This window comes from Hyaena hyaena, unplaced genomic scaffold (assembly GCF_003009895.1).
Source record: "Hyaena hyaena isolate Hyena2069 unplaced genomic scaffold, ASM300989v1 scaffold_1284, whole genome shotgun sequence".
In the NCBI taxonomy this organism is placed as follows: Eukaryota; Metazoa; Chordata; class Mammalia; order Carnivora; family Hyaenidae; genus Hyaena; species Hyaena hyaena.
The window spans coordinates 156,580-169,301 of record NW_024081917.1 but is presented as its reverse complement, the minus strand read 5'-3'; the positions used below and the strand labels follow the sequence as shown (position 1 = coordinate 169,301).

Sequence of the window (12,722 nt, the reverse complement as noted above, 5' to 3'; positions counted from 1 at the left end):
GTTAAATCTTCTGGAAATTACTGTTTAAAATGTTTTGATTTTTTTGGTCATAAAACCAATTATTTAGTTGAAGCTATAAAAAGAGGCTATATAATCGAGAAAAATAATTAGGAAAGAAGATTTAGCATGTTTCAACAGATTTAAAACAGGGGCAGGGCACTTTACAAAAAGTTGGGTGGGAAATAAAATTCTTGAACTCTAAGTAGAAATGTTACATTACAGAGCATCTTATAAGATACAATTGCAGAAATATAAAAGGACTGTGGAGGCTCCAACTCTGGAAACTATTCATAATGGCTAGATATTTAGGTTTAAATGGAGAGTTCCTGTGTATGAGAATCATATTACTATACACATCTTCCAAACGCTGAGCAGTATTTTCCAATTAACCACGAGTGGTATCATCTTCTACACAAAATGCTTTGCTTTCTAAGATGAACAGACCTTCATATTTTGAAATCAGGCATTTTCCAAAGAGAGCTCATACAATGAAACAGATTTCCACTTTGACATTGATCTAAAAATATATGTATTTGGTGGATACCTAATAAACTAGACCAGAGGCCTTAAAAATATCTACTCAACCAACACGGTGGTGGAAATGCTTTCTCTGGAGGCTTTGGATTCTGAAATTATTAGCATTTATGAAGAAAACTATTTGTCTACCTCCCTGAGGTAGTAACAGCTTACTCTAAGGAGGGTAAAAAATTGCTGATTAGTAATTTTGCTTTATTGTGTCTTCTGATGAGTTGAAAAAAATGCATGAAGGTGGATAATGTGCAGTGCTTAATTGTAGATCCACAGAGCAACCGGGTGGTACAAGGCACATCTCACGATGTTCAAATATGGATTATCGCTCTGAAGCAGGTCGGGATGTCGATGGGTTAGTTATATTCATTATTCTCCCTTCTCTGTGCCCTCTTCCCACTTTAGTTTCATTTATTTCTATTTCTTTTCCTTGTCTTCACTTCAGTTTCAATTTCAGAAATCATATTTTTGAGACCATAATGAACACTGCCAAGTTTTCACATAGTACCCCTACTGGATAGTTACGGATTGTTTTGTTTCACCTGTTTGACTCTGTGAGGATTAAGGTTAGTCCTTAGAGTTTATGATTTTGCTACATCTCTTTCAGGCTACTGCTTTTTTTTTTAATTAAAAAAGTGTTTTTAGGAATCTCTATACCCAATGTAGGACTCGAGCTCACAACCACATGCTCTATTGACTGAGCCAGCCAGTGCCCACAGTCTACTGATATTAAATTGATATTAAATTCACTCTGGTTACATCTTTTTAAAAAATTTTTAAAAAGTTTTATTTATTTATCAGAGCTAGAGAGAGCACAAGTGTGGGAGGGGCACAGACAGACAGAGACACAGAATCTGAAGGAGGCTCCAGACTCTGAGCTGTCAGCACAGACGGGGCTTGAACTCACAAACTAAGAGATCACGACCTAAGCCGAAGTCAGACGCTTAACTGACTCAACCACCCAGGCACCCCACATTGCTTGCATCTTTGATCAAAACCATAATTGTTTTCATCAAAAACTTTGCCAAAGTATCACTTTTCACTCACAGATTATAGCTGCATTTTGGTCTGGTGACAAGTTGCCCTTTGAAATTAGGTGTGGAATTGTTTATTTCTCCCTTGATACTTAGTCTCTCTCTCTTGTTTTTTCTTCTAAGGAAGAATTTTAAACACTTACTGTTAAGTTTCAAGTTTCCCTTATTTCAGATTAGGTCTATGTTACTGCTATTTTCAACTTTGTATTTGAAGAGCATCTTGCTCATAAGGAATTAGTTTGTCTTTGGAAGGATTGGTTCAATTGTCCTTGGAGGGAAACACTGGACCAAGAATGAAAAATCCTGTGCCTTTGGCCATACTTTTTCACTAACTAGATCAGCGATGTTGGCCAAATGACATCATCTTGTTTATACTTCATTATCTCATTGAAAAATGAGGAGGTTGGGGCAGATAATTTTTAGTTACTTTAGAGATTATCTGGTATCCTTCTAACATTCCATGATTTTATGTCTTCTTTTCTGGAATGTGAGAATAAAGGATGAACATATGCATATTGTAACTGTTACCTTGAAGTCTTTCTCAAGCAGATAAATAAGTATAGGCTGTTGGCTTACCATCTTTAACCTTTAGTTGTTTCGTAAAGTAATAAATGCCCTTGAGTTTACTGAATACAGTTCTGTTAAAAGAGCAAGAGGCAGTATTTATATCTCTGCAAATGTGAATATTTCAAGCTCTTAAGTAACAATCCATTTTCCAGTCGCTGCTGACCAGTTAGACAATTACAAAAGGCTGAAAGGCCAAGAACAGGAAGTCAACCCACCCACACACCAAGCAGAAATTCCCAAGCGTCAGCAGCAAGCCCAAGAATCCTTTAAAAAGATGTCACCATGTGCACGGTGAGGTACACGGATGCCTCAGGGCAAACACTGACGCTGTTGCAGGCAGTGCTGTGTGAAAGTCCCCCCTACCTTGCAGCCTTCGCACGTGATGACTCCGTAGTGGATCCCGGAGGATTTATCGCCACAAATTTTGCATGGTATCACTTCAATTTGTGCTGAAAGGGGAAAACAGACATTTTGAGCTCCTTCCTTTTGCCCGCCTGGCTCCCTCTCCACCTCCTCCTGGCACGATGTGAGTGTTTGAAGACCCTGGGGTGGGGTCACCCACCACTATTTGAAGGGCTTCCTGAAGCTTCTTCTAAGTGAAGGGGTATCCCTCCATTTACCACGGTTTGCTTTGTTGTTTTAAAACTACAAAATATAATTAGGGACTGGAAGCTTTCTAAACTCTTACTTCACTGCCTTTTCCTTTTTAAACCTGACCTGGTTATTGGGGCACCTGGGTTAAGTGTACGATTCTTGATTGAGGCTCAGGTCGTGGTCTCATGGTTCGTGGGTTAGAGCCCTACATCCAGCTCTGCACTGATAGCTCAGAGCCTGGAGCCTACTTGGGATCCTCTCTCTCTCACTCCCTTTCTCTCTGCTCCTACCCTGCTTGCGCATGCACTCTCTCTCAAAATAAATAAGTAAACTTAAAAAAAAACCATACTCAAAAAATAAACCTGAGCTGGTTATTAATTTGACCAAAAAATCCCTTGAACCCCGTGGCTTCCGTTTTCTTATTTTGCACTTCAAACATTAAGTCCCAGAGCTATCACACAGCCTTATTTCAACAGTATTTTAAATGAGTAAGCAAAGCAAAACTGGAGTGGGAGGGTGTGATTTTATAAATAACGTGGCTGGATGTTTACTTGTGAAAATGTCAATGGTGACAATATTTATTGAGCACCCTCCATATGTCCGCTAAAATAAAAGTTGTTGGCACGAGATATGATATATTAATGACACAGATAATTTCATTCATAAAACAAAATTAATGCATGGAAACATCAGAGAAAATGATAAAACATGAGGCTTCTATGACTTCAATGCAAACAATAATTTCATGGAGATGAAGACGTTACGGTTGATTTTGAAGAGTGTGATGATACAGTTGGGCTGAAGTGAAAGGCAAAGGGCATTTCTGCAAGCAGAATGGAATGAAGGAGGTCCACTGGAATGACTGTGGCTCATGATTGTTGAGACAAACAACTCGGCTCTACTGGAAACATGGGCCATATGGCTGGGTAGAGGGAGTGATAAGACATTATGGAGCTCCTGGGAGTTGGGCAGAGGAATTTCCACCTATTACCACGGGCCACAAGGTTTCAAGGAAGGGACAGCATGATCAAAGTGGTGGTTTGGGTACCTTAGCTAACTGGAAAAAGCCAGAAGACTAAAAGGCTATTCCAAACCCGGTGTCAGAAGATGAAAGCATGGATTACCTCAATGGCACAGGGTAAGTGGAGAAGGAGAAGCAAATAGGTCAATGAAGATAAAGAAAGGATACAGAGGTGGAAATAGATGAAGAATCCAAAGATGACTTCTAGCTCCACCCTTCAGGGGTGAGGTTCAACAGGAGTTTTGACACAAGTGGAGTTGTTGGTAAGGCAACTACTTTGCAGAACATGGTGGGACGCAGGGTTTCCAATTTGCATGTTTGCATGTGCAAGCACCTGTATACAGAACCCTCTGGAAAGATGATTTTAAGGCATCAGCATGGAGGTTATGGATGAATCCACGAGATAAACTTTATTTAGAATGTAGTAATTCCTATGTCTCTGGTAGTATTCTAAGTGTTGTTAAAATTATACACACCAGGAAGATCTGCTATTCCTGTTCCCAATTTAAAATAATTATGCAAAATATGCCTCAAAATGCTTTGTACATCAATCTGCCATGTGGATGCTTTTCTACAGTTTCTCACCCTTGAATATACAAAACAGATAAATGCAAGACATAACCCTCATTTTCTTATTATTTTACATTTTTAAAAAAGATAATACTTAGCTTAAGGAGAACATATTACATTTTTTTTGAAATTCAGTATTTCCCGCTATGTTCAAATCATCTTTATAAGCAAAAATCTGAGTATTATGATCCTATTTTTCATATGAGAAAACTGAGAATCCAAGTGGTTAATGGTGCCCTTGAGTTGATTTGGGAGATGACCACCAGAAATTAACCAATTTTCCTGATACTTTGTTCAGTGACTTTTCGTTGCCCTACCACAAAGACACGGTATGAATACAATTTTAAATTTCTTACTATTCCAATAGTACCAGCTAAAGAGACAATAATAAAAATATCAGGAGACGAGACAAAGTCAACTAAAATACTAAACTAAGTATTTCTATTGTTTCCATTTTTTCAGCCTTCAGATTATATGAACTAGTATTTGTTTTCAAGATTTTGTGATATGGGGAACAATGTGAGATCTGGTGTAATTTCTATTCTGTTTTCCTGGATTCCTGTCTGTAATCTGTTAATGATTAGGTCCATAGCTAAGATAAGAGTCTTGTTTCCTGGTTTATAAAGTTAGCTGACAAACTTCATAGATTTCTGAGGTTTAATGAGATATTTTATGTAGAACTGCCTTGCAAATAGTGAAGAGCTACAAAATGTCAGTCTTAATCAGCATCAGAACCATTGCTAACTGGTATTGCTAATACTATTGGACGAGAATTATGACAAGCCACATTATTGTTCCTTTACTAAAACCCTTATTTAAAAAACACAAATGAATGACACTATACATAATTTGCACTTTTTTTTAGTGATAACCTTTCAAACAGTGGATTCGTTACAATGATTACAAAATTGACTAAAAATACCAGGTATCCATTGTACAGTTGTTAAGCTTATATGATATTAAGTCAGAGGTGCTCTTTGCATAAATTACTCCCCAGGGAGTAACTTACACGTGAAGAGAATCTGCTTCAATAAGTTCTTAATTATAAAATGATCTAACTCTAAAGGAAATGAAAATAGAGGTAATTTGCCCCCTAGGGTGTGAGAAGATGTTTTTGAAAGCCACAAAGGTTATCTTACACAACTTGGGAAATACAAATGGGATCAGGAATGATTCGATAGAGCATCTGCATATTTATACATATTTATTATCTTAGCTCAACATGTAATCCTGAAGAACCATAAACATTTTAACAGTATTTTTAAAGAGAAAGAAGTCACTTAAAAAGATATATGTGTGTTGATATGTGTGGAGGGATTATCAGTTTGGAAAATCTATGATGATTTTTACCTATTATGGCAGAATGGGTCATATGAGGTTGTTATACGTTAAGATAAAAATTTATTTTGAGAAAGAGAGAGGGCGCAAGTGAGTAATGGGCAGAGAGAGAGAGAATCCCATGAGGAGCAGAAAGAGAGGGGGAGAGAGAGAAATGGGGCTCACCCCAAAGAGGACTTGTGTTTTAGCGGAGGTGGGGCTTCACTTCACCCAAAGTGAGACACAAGCTTACCAGAGGTGGGGATCATTCTCACCTGAAGCAGGGCTCGAGCTCACCTGATGTGGGGCTTGAACTCATGAACCTTGAGAGCATGACCTGAGCCAAAGACAGATGCTTAATGACTGAGCCACCCAGGTGCCCTAGGTGAAGATAAATTTAAATAATTGAAAGCACTAATCCTTTTTCCTTTGCTCTCATTTAAAATAAACTGTTTCTGGGGCGCCTGGGTGGCTTAGTCGGTTAAGCGTCCGACTTTCGCTTAGGTCATGATCTCGCGGTTCGTGGGTTCTGGCCCCGCGTCGGGCTCTGTGCCGACTGCCAGCTCGGAGCCTGGAGCCTGTTTCAGTCTGTGACTCCCTCTCTCTCTGACCCTCCCCTGCTCCGCTGTCTCTCTCTCTCTCTCCTAGAAATTAAAAAAAAAATAAAATAAAAATAAAAAAATAAACTGTTTCTGAGCTACAACATCGTAGTTCATACTATGCATTTTATAAAGCACATCTTTGAGGCGGAGTATTTTAGACACCGATAAGGACAACACATGACATTGCTCCGATGTTTGCCACTTGTAAATGTCTAGCCATTACTCCAGCCATTGTCTCCTTGGGCAGTTATCTTGCATGAATGCAGATCTGGTGACATGCTATTTCTCATGGCTTCAAGCTGAACATCAAGGGAGGATTTGGTGGCTTGGACCCCACCAGCTGTGACAATGAAGGTGCTATAAGGAAACTGAGTTCAACCTTCCTCCTTTTGCATGACTCATGGATTAATTCGACCGAAGCGTTCTCTGAGAGACAAACGTAGAAGAGCCCAAATGTCCTGAAAGATGGCTTGAGGTGTGCTCACTTCTCAGTTTCTCCATTTCTTGTATCTTTCACTCACATTGTTTCTATTGCTAAACTTCTGTGGAGACTCTAGTTAACATTGCATTTACCAATTACATATCTTTGTATTTAAAAGCACATATAATTTTTTTGGAAATGATATTCTTAAAGAGTATCGTGAAAGATTGAAAATAATTTGATGTTGTACCTTATACTCTTGATGAAGTACAATTAATTTAATACCCCACGATTTGGCAGGAAGGTCCTAGTCAACAATTATAAACTAGTCACAGTGTGTGTCTTCTTCGAACATGGCAGTTCTCTCCTCTTCCCCAGCACCTCCTGAAGGCCCTTCCTTGCTTAGCATCCCTGACTGCAAAGCTGCATAAATCCACTGTGTGTTCAGTTCTTCTCGATTATCAAAATATACACATCTTTTGTTTTGTTCCCTCAGAATGTCCTGCTGGTGAAGGCAGGTGTTAAGTGAGATGAACTAATCCAAGCTAACACATTCACTAGATGCACCAAATTACCTTAATTATTTTTTAAAGTTTATTTATTTACTTTGAAAGAGAGAGAGAGAGAGAGAGAACGAGGCTGAGCAGGGGAAGGGCAGAGAGAGAGGGGAGGGAGAATCCCAAGCAGGCTCTGGTACGGTCAGGGCAGAGCCTGACCCAGGGCTTGAAACTCATGAACTGTGGGATCATGACCTGAGACAAAATCAAGAGTTGGTCACTTAACCAACTAAGCGACCCAGGTGCCCCCCAAATACCTTAATTCTTAAAAGAATCCATCAGGAATGGTAGTCACAGTGAACAGGTCAGGTACTTTCTGGTTGAAGGAAACATTTATACTGTGTGTGTTCTTGCGGCTCTCAATTCCCCACTCCATTTCCTATAATGCAACCTGGCCATTTTTATAGTCTGGGCATTTTAAGTCCATTGAGGAAAGGGTCCAGGACCAGATAATACTTAAAAATTTTTGTTTCTATAGAGACCAAAAGAGAATTTGTATAGCCCCTTAAAGCAGTAATCCTGGGGCCCCTGGGTGGCTCAGTTGGTTAACTGTCCGACTTCAGCTCAGGTCATGATCTCACAGTTTGTGGGTTTGAGCCCCGCGTGGGGCTCTGTGCTGACAGCTCAGAGCCTGGAGCCTGCTTCAGATTCTGTATCTCCCTCTCTCTCTCTCTGCCCTCCCCAACCTGTGCTTTCTCAAAAATAAATAAACATTAAAAAAATGAAAATATGAAGGAATAACCAATAATTCTCTCTGTGCCCTGACCTTTGGTTTGGGCTATAGTTGTAGTGTCTTCTTTTTTGCCTTTTTTTTTTTCCCTTAAGGGAAATAAGAAGCATCTACTCAGTCCACAATAACTTCCATTCCTGTATACTGGGTTTGCCCCTCAGTTTTTGTTTCCCAGAATTCTACAGTTATGCTAAAAGTGGGCAGTGCAGGAAAAACTCTTAATGTTTGAATGAAACACAAATTGCACATACCAAACTTCAATAGGGATGGCTATTTTGGTGAAAATTCTCTCTGCACATGGTATCAGTAGCCCAGGTTGTGTCTTGTCAATCATTTGTAGCAAGTCCACATTAAAATATCTGAATGTAGTTTTTCCCTCACTTGACTAGCAGACAGTAAGTGTCTGCCTTTATGAGGCATACAACCTTCTGATGTCACAAAGGATCAAACCTGCAGGATGAAGCGAGTATTTCTAAGATCTGGCTCCACTCTAAATTTTGATCAGAAAAGAGCCCCAAGATTGAGATGGAATGGAAGTGTGGAAAAATGAGACCCTCAGGAAAAGAAGTAAACACCTTTGATCTTTGGTATCACACTGGGTGGTGAATCTAAAAGATTCCCGACATTGGATCAGGTATGTGTTCACATATGTCGCATCAGGGCACATGGCATCTTAATCCCAGTTTCCTGCTTAAATGTCATGTGTAGTTCTTGCAATTCAGTGCACTCTGCTTCTTACTAGAATTCTTCCAATTCCTGTATCAGCATTTGGGATCTCCCTTTCTTCCTAACCTCTCCTCTCTCTCCTCTGTAATATTCTGGGAGGTGGTCTATGTGAGTCTTTACTTCCCTTCAGTTGATAGACAGCTTCTGAGTGACCTACAGATGACATTTATTTTTCTATTACTATATCCCTACACTACATGTCATTGGAAACTAGGGTAAGAAAAAAATAACTCTCAAATGAGAATGGCAAAAAATGATTTTTCTCAAAGGCATGATTTATAGGATTATTATGACGGGAATTGATTTATCTCACATAGGAGCATTCAGCCCAGAAGAACTGCTGGCCAATGCTAACCCTTCAGAAGACCTAAATAACAGGGAAGGAGACTAACACAGGACAGTAGCAGCAATTAGTATTATCATTAATAGCAATTACTGATAATAAGTGAAATATCCCCCTTGGAAGTCATAGTGGTTTTAAACTCATAAGCTATGAATTAATTACCATTAAATACATCTTGTCTTATCAAAGGTTTAATTATAACCAGATACTGTGTGTGTAGGATCTGACATCATTCAGGACAAAAGCAGTGATGTCTTCTGTGACCACTCACAGTGTGGCATTGGCGTGATCTGGGGGCATGGTAGAAATGCAAAGGATCAAGACTTAACCTAAGACCGATCTGAATCAGAATTTGCTTTTTAACAAGCTCCCTAGGACAGACAGCACTGAAGTTTGAGAAGAATTGCTCTATGATGTCCAGGTAATTATAGTTGTAGCAATTCTGAGAACTAATGGGGTTTTTAATTTCTCTGGCATTAAGGGAAATTAGAAACTTTTACAGGATTCAGGAAAAGCAGTTTCTGCTATTGTCTGTTAGGTATCTCTCTCTTGTTCAAAAGGCAGTAGGACACTTGAAGGGTTAGTTACAAAAAACCCTGGTCATTAATTGACAAGGCAGAAAAAAGGAAAGCCAGAAACATCTTGCATTACTGTAATTAACACCCAGTGGCCCGAGTTTCCTTTACAGATTTCACGATTGTCGACGGCGTCTACATCGTCTCCACGATGTAACACTGTGTGGCAGGACATCCTCCCTCTTCTGTGGATGTTATGGACTTGTTCTTGGGGTCTGGCCCACTAGCTCACTCTCTGGATACTCTGGGCACAAAAAAAATCTCCTTTGAGAAACTTTTCAGAAGTAGTTTTTCTACTTAAAATTTTTAATTGCACAAAAAAATTTTTTGACTGCTTTCGGTGGAGGTAAGGATGAAACGATACTTGAAACAGAAACGAACTCATTTTGGCTCTGTGTGGTAATTCTGGAAATGATACATTTGGAAAGATGCCCCATCTCGTGAAGGCAGATTAGGTAACCCAGAGCTCCGTGGTCCTGATGGCCACGCATCTGTCTGTCATCACGCTGCCCTGAGCCATAGTACTCCAAGTGTGGTCCTGGACCATCAGCACAGCATCGCCTGGGTGCCTGCTAGAAACTCAGGCATTAGCTTCTACCTTAGACCAGTATCATCAGAAGGTGCATTGTAACCCCATCTCTGAGACTCATATGCACAGGGAAGTCTGAGAAGTTCTGGAAGAAAAAAAGGCAAGGTATTCTACAATGTAACTCTCAGGGTGTCTGTCCCTAGACCATAACTCCATGTGAGGAGAACGTCATATTGAAGAAAAAAGAAGATATATATTCTTGACAGCTAATTTTTTCAGTTATAGAAAGAAGGAAACAGTGATTATTTTGCATCAGTGAAAACCCTGTATCTCTTTAGTCCTTCATGTGTTTCTGAGCCCCTTTCCCTTGTCTCCATTCAGCTGAAATCTTCAACAGGAAGCTCAAGTTTATGGAGCACCGCCTTCACTGAAGGAGAACAGGAATGGATAACTCTGCACACCAGGTCACACAGACGACTCAGAGTGAACAGGCAGGCTTGATTCCCTTGATAAAAATTCAAAAAGACCAAAGACCCCAGTTTCTGGAAGATGAAAAAAGGCAACTTTCCTATGTTAAAAATCAAATTGCATGAAGAGTATGAAGAGACAAATCACAGACAGAGAGAAAATATTGTAGACCACGTGTCTGACGGAGGGCTTTTATTCAAAATATTCAAAGACTTTTCAAAATTGAAAAGAATGGACCAAAGACCAGAATTGTACACCTCAGCAAAGAAGATACATGGATGGCAAATAAGCATATGGAAAGATGCTCAACATCCTATGTCTTTAGGGAATTACAGATAAAAACAACGATGTGATGCAACTGCATGCTTATCAGAATGACTAAATCTAAAAAACGGACAATACCAAATGGTGACAAGAATGCAGAGCAAAAGGAATGCTTATTTGTCGCTGGGGGGAATGCAGAATGGGACATCCACTTTGGAAGGCAGTTTGGCAGTTTCTTATAAAACGACATGGTCTTACCATATAACCCAACAACTGAATTGAGAACTGTTCACGCAAAGACCTGTACATTAATGTGCATGGCAACTTTATTCATATTTGCCCTACAGACAAGATATCCTTTAAAGAAATTGTTTCAATGTTTATTCATTTATTTAGAGAGGGAGAGAGAGAGCGCAAGCAGGGGAGGGGCAGAGAGAGAGAGGGACTGTCAGTATAGAACCCAACGTGGGTCTTGAGCCCATGAATCATAAGATCATAACCCAAGCAGAAATCAAGAGTCAGGGGCGCCTGGGTGGCTTAGTTGGTTAAGCGTCCGACTTTCGCTCAGGTCATGATCTCGCGGTTCGTGGGTTCGAGCCCCTCGTCGGGCTCTGTGCTGACAGCTCAGAGCCTGGAGCCTGTTTCAGAGTCTGTGCCTCCCTCTCTCTCTGACCCTCCCCTGCTCACGCTGTCTCTCTCTCTCCTAGAAATAAATAAAACATTAAAAAAAAATTAAAAAAAAAAAAGAAATCAAGAGTCAGACACTTAAATGACTGAGTCACCCAGGTGCCCCCAAACAAGATGTCCTTTAATGGATGAATGGATAAACCAACTGGGGGCATGCAGACAAGTAATATTATTTAGTGATTAAAAAAAGTGAGCTATCAAACCATGAGAAAACATGGAAGAATCGCATAGGCTTACTGGTAAGTGAAAGAAGGCAATCTAGACAGGTTATGTACTGTATAATTCCAACTATATGACATTTTGAAAAAAAAATTTTTTTAATATTTTTATTTCTAGGAGAGAGAGAGAGCATGAGCAGGGGAGGGTCAGAGAGAGAGGGAGACACAGACTCTGAAATAGGCTCCAGGCTCTGAGCTGGCAGTCAGCACAGAGCCCGACGCAGGGCTCGAACCCACGAACCACGAGATCATGACCCAAGCGAAAGTCGGACGCTTAACCGACTAAGCCACCCAGGCGCCCCCAACTATATGGTATTTTGGAAAAGACAAAATAGAGACAGTAAAAAAATAATCAGTGGTTGCCACAGATTCAGGGGATGGAGGGGACCATAAGTAGGTGAGGCACACAGAATAGGGGTGTGAAATTATTCTGTATGATATAAGGATGGATACATGTCTATCGATTTGCCGAAACCCATAGAATGATACAACGCAAAGAGTAAACCTTAAAGTATGGACTATAGTTAATAATGTATCAGGATTGGCTCATCATTTGTAACAAATATATCACACTCATGCAAGATATTAATAATAGAGGAAAACTGTATGTGTGTGTGTGTGGGGGGGTGAGTAGATATATGGAACTGTACTCGATTATTCTGTACATTTAGAAATACATTCAACATTTTATTAAGTATTTAAAATAATTCCACAAAAGCACTTCTTTTATCGAGGTAATGAGGATCATCTGAGATAACTCAACCAAGACGAGTAAGGGATACTTTAAGAACAATTAATGCAGCAAATATTTTTGTGTTTTAGGCCTCAAATACATGCACATTCAAGCTTCCATCTTCAAAATGAATACAGTAATTGGACAGCCCCACACAGGTCTAAATAATTTGAATACAGGGCCGACTGAGAGACTGCTAGATGCACATGGGGAACAGATGTTGATTTTAACTGAGGGG

At 39.8% G+C, this 12,722-nt stretch overlaps 1 protein-coding gene and 1 long non-coding RNA gene across 5 annotated transcripts in view; one reads left to right on the top strand and one right to left on the bottom strand.

The window, feature by feature from the left end:
- RORB (RAR related orphan receptor B) overlaps positions 1-12,722 on the bottom strand; it is a 210,925-nt gene that overhangs the window by 72,675 nt on the left and 125,528 nt on the right. For 3 of the 4 annotated variants that reach the window (XM_039223147.1, XM_039223143.1, XM_039223145.1), the window contains exons 1-2: positions 5,929-5,954; positions 2,493-2,578 (exon numbers count right to left, since the gene is read on the bottom strand). In XM_039223147.1, the coding sequence (XP_039079078.1) occupies positions 2,493-2,578; positions 5,929-5,950 (108 nt within the window). In that variant the 5' untranslated portion in view covers positions 5,951-5,954. Of the gene's footprint in view, positions 1-2,492; positions 2,579-5,928; positions 5,955-12,722 lie in introns of those variants that run through there. The other variant, XM_039223144.1, reaches the window with a different exon arrangement.
- LOC120224901 lies at positions 8,420-11,210 on the top strand. The gene is made up of 2 exons (XR_005526698.1): positions 8,420-8,575; positions 10,496-11,210. It is a non-coding gene; the product is annotated as an uncharacterized LOC120224901 (long non-coding RNA).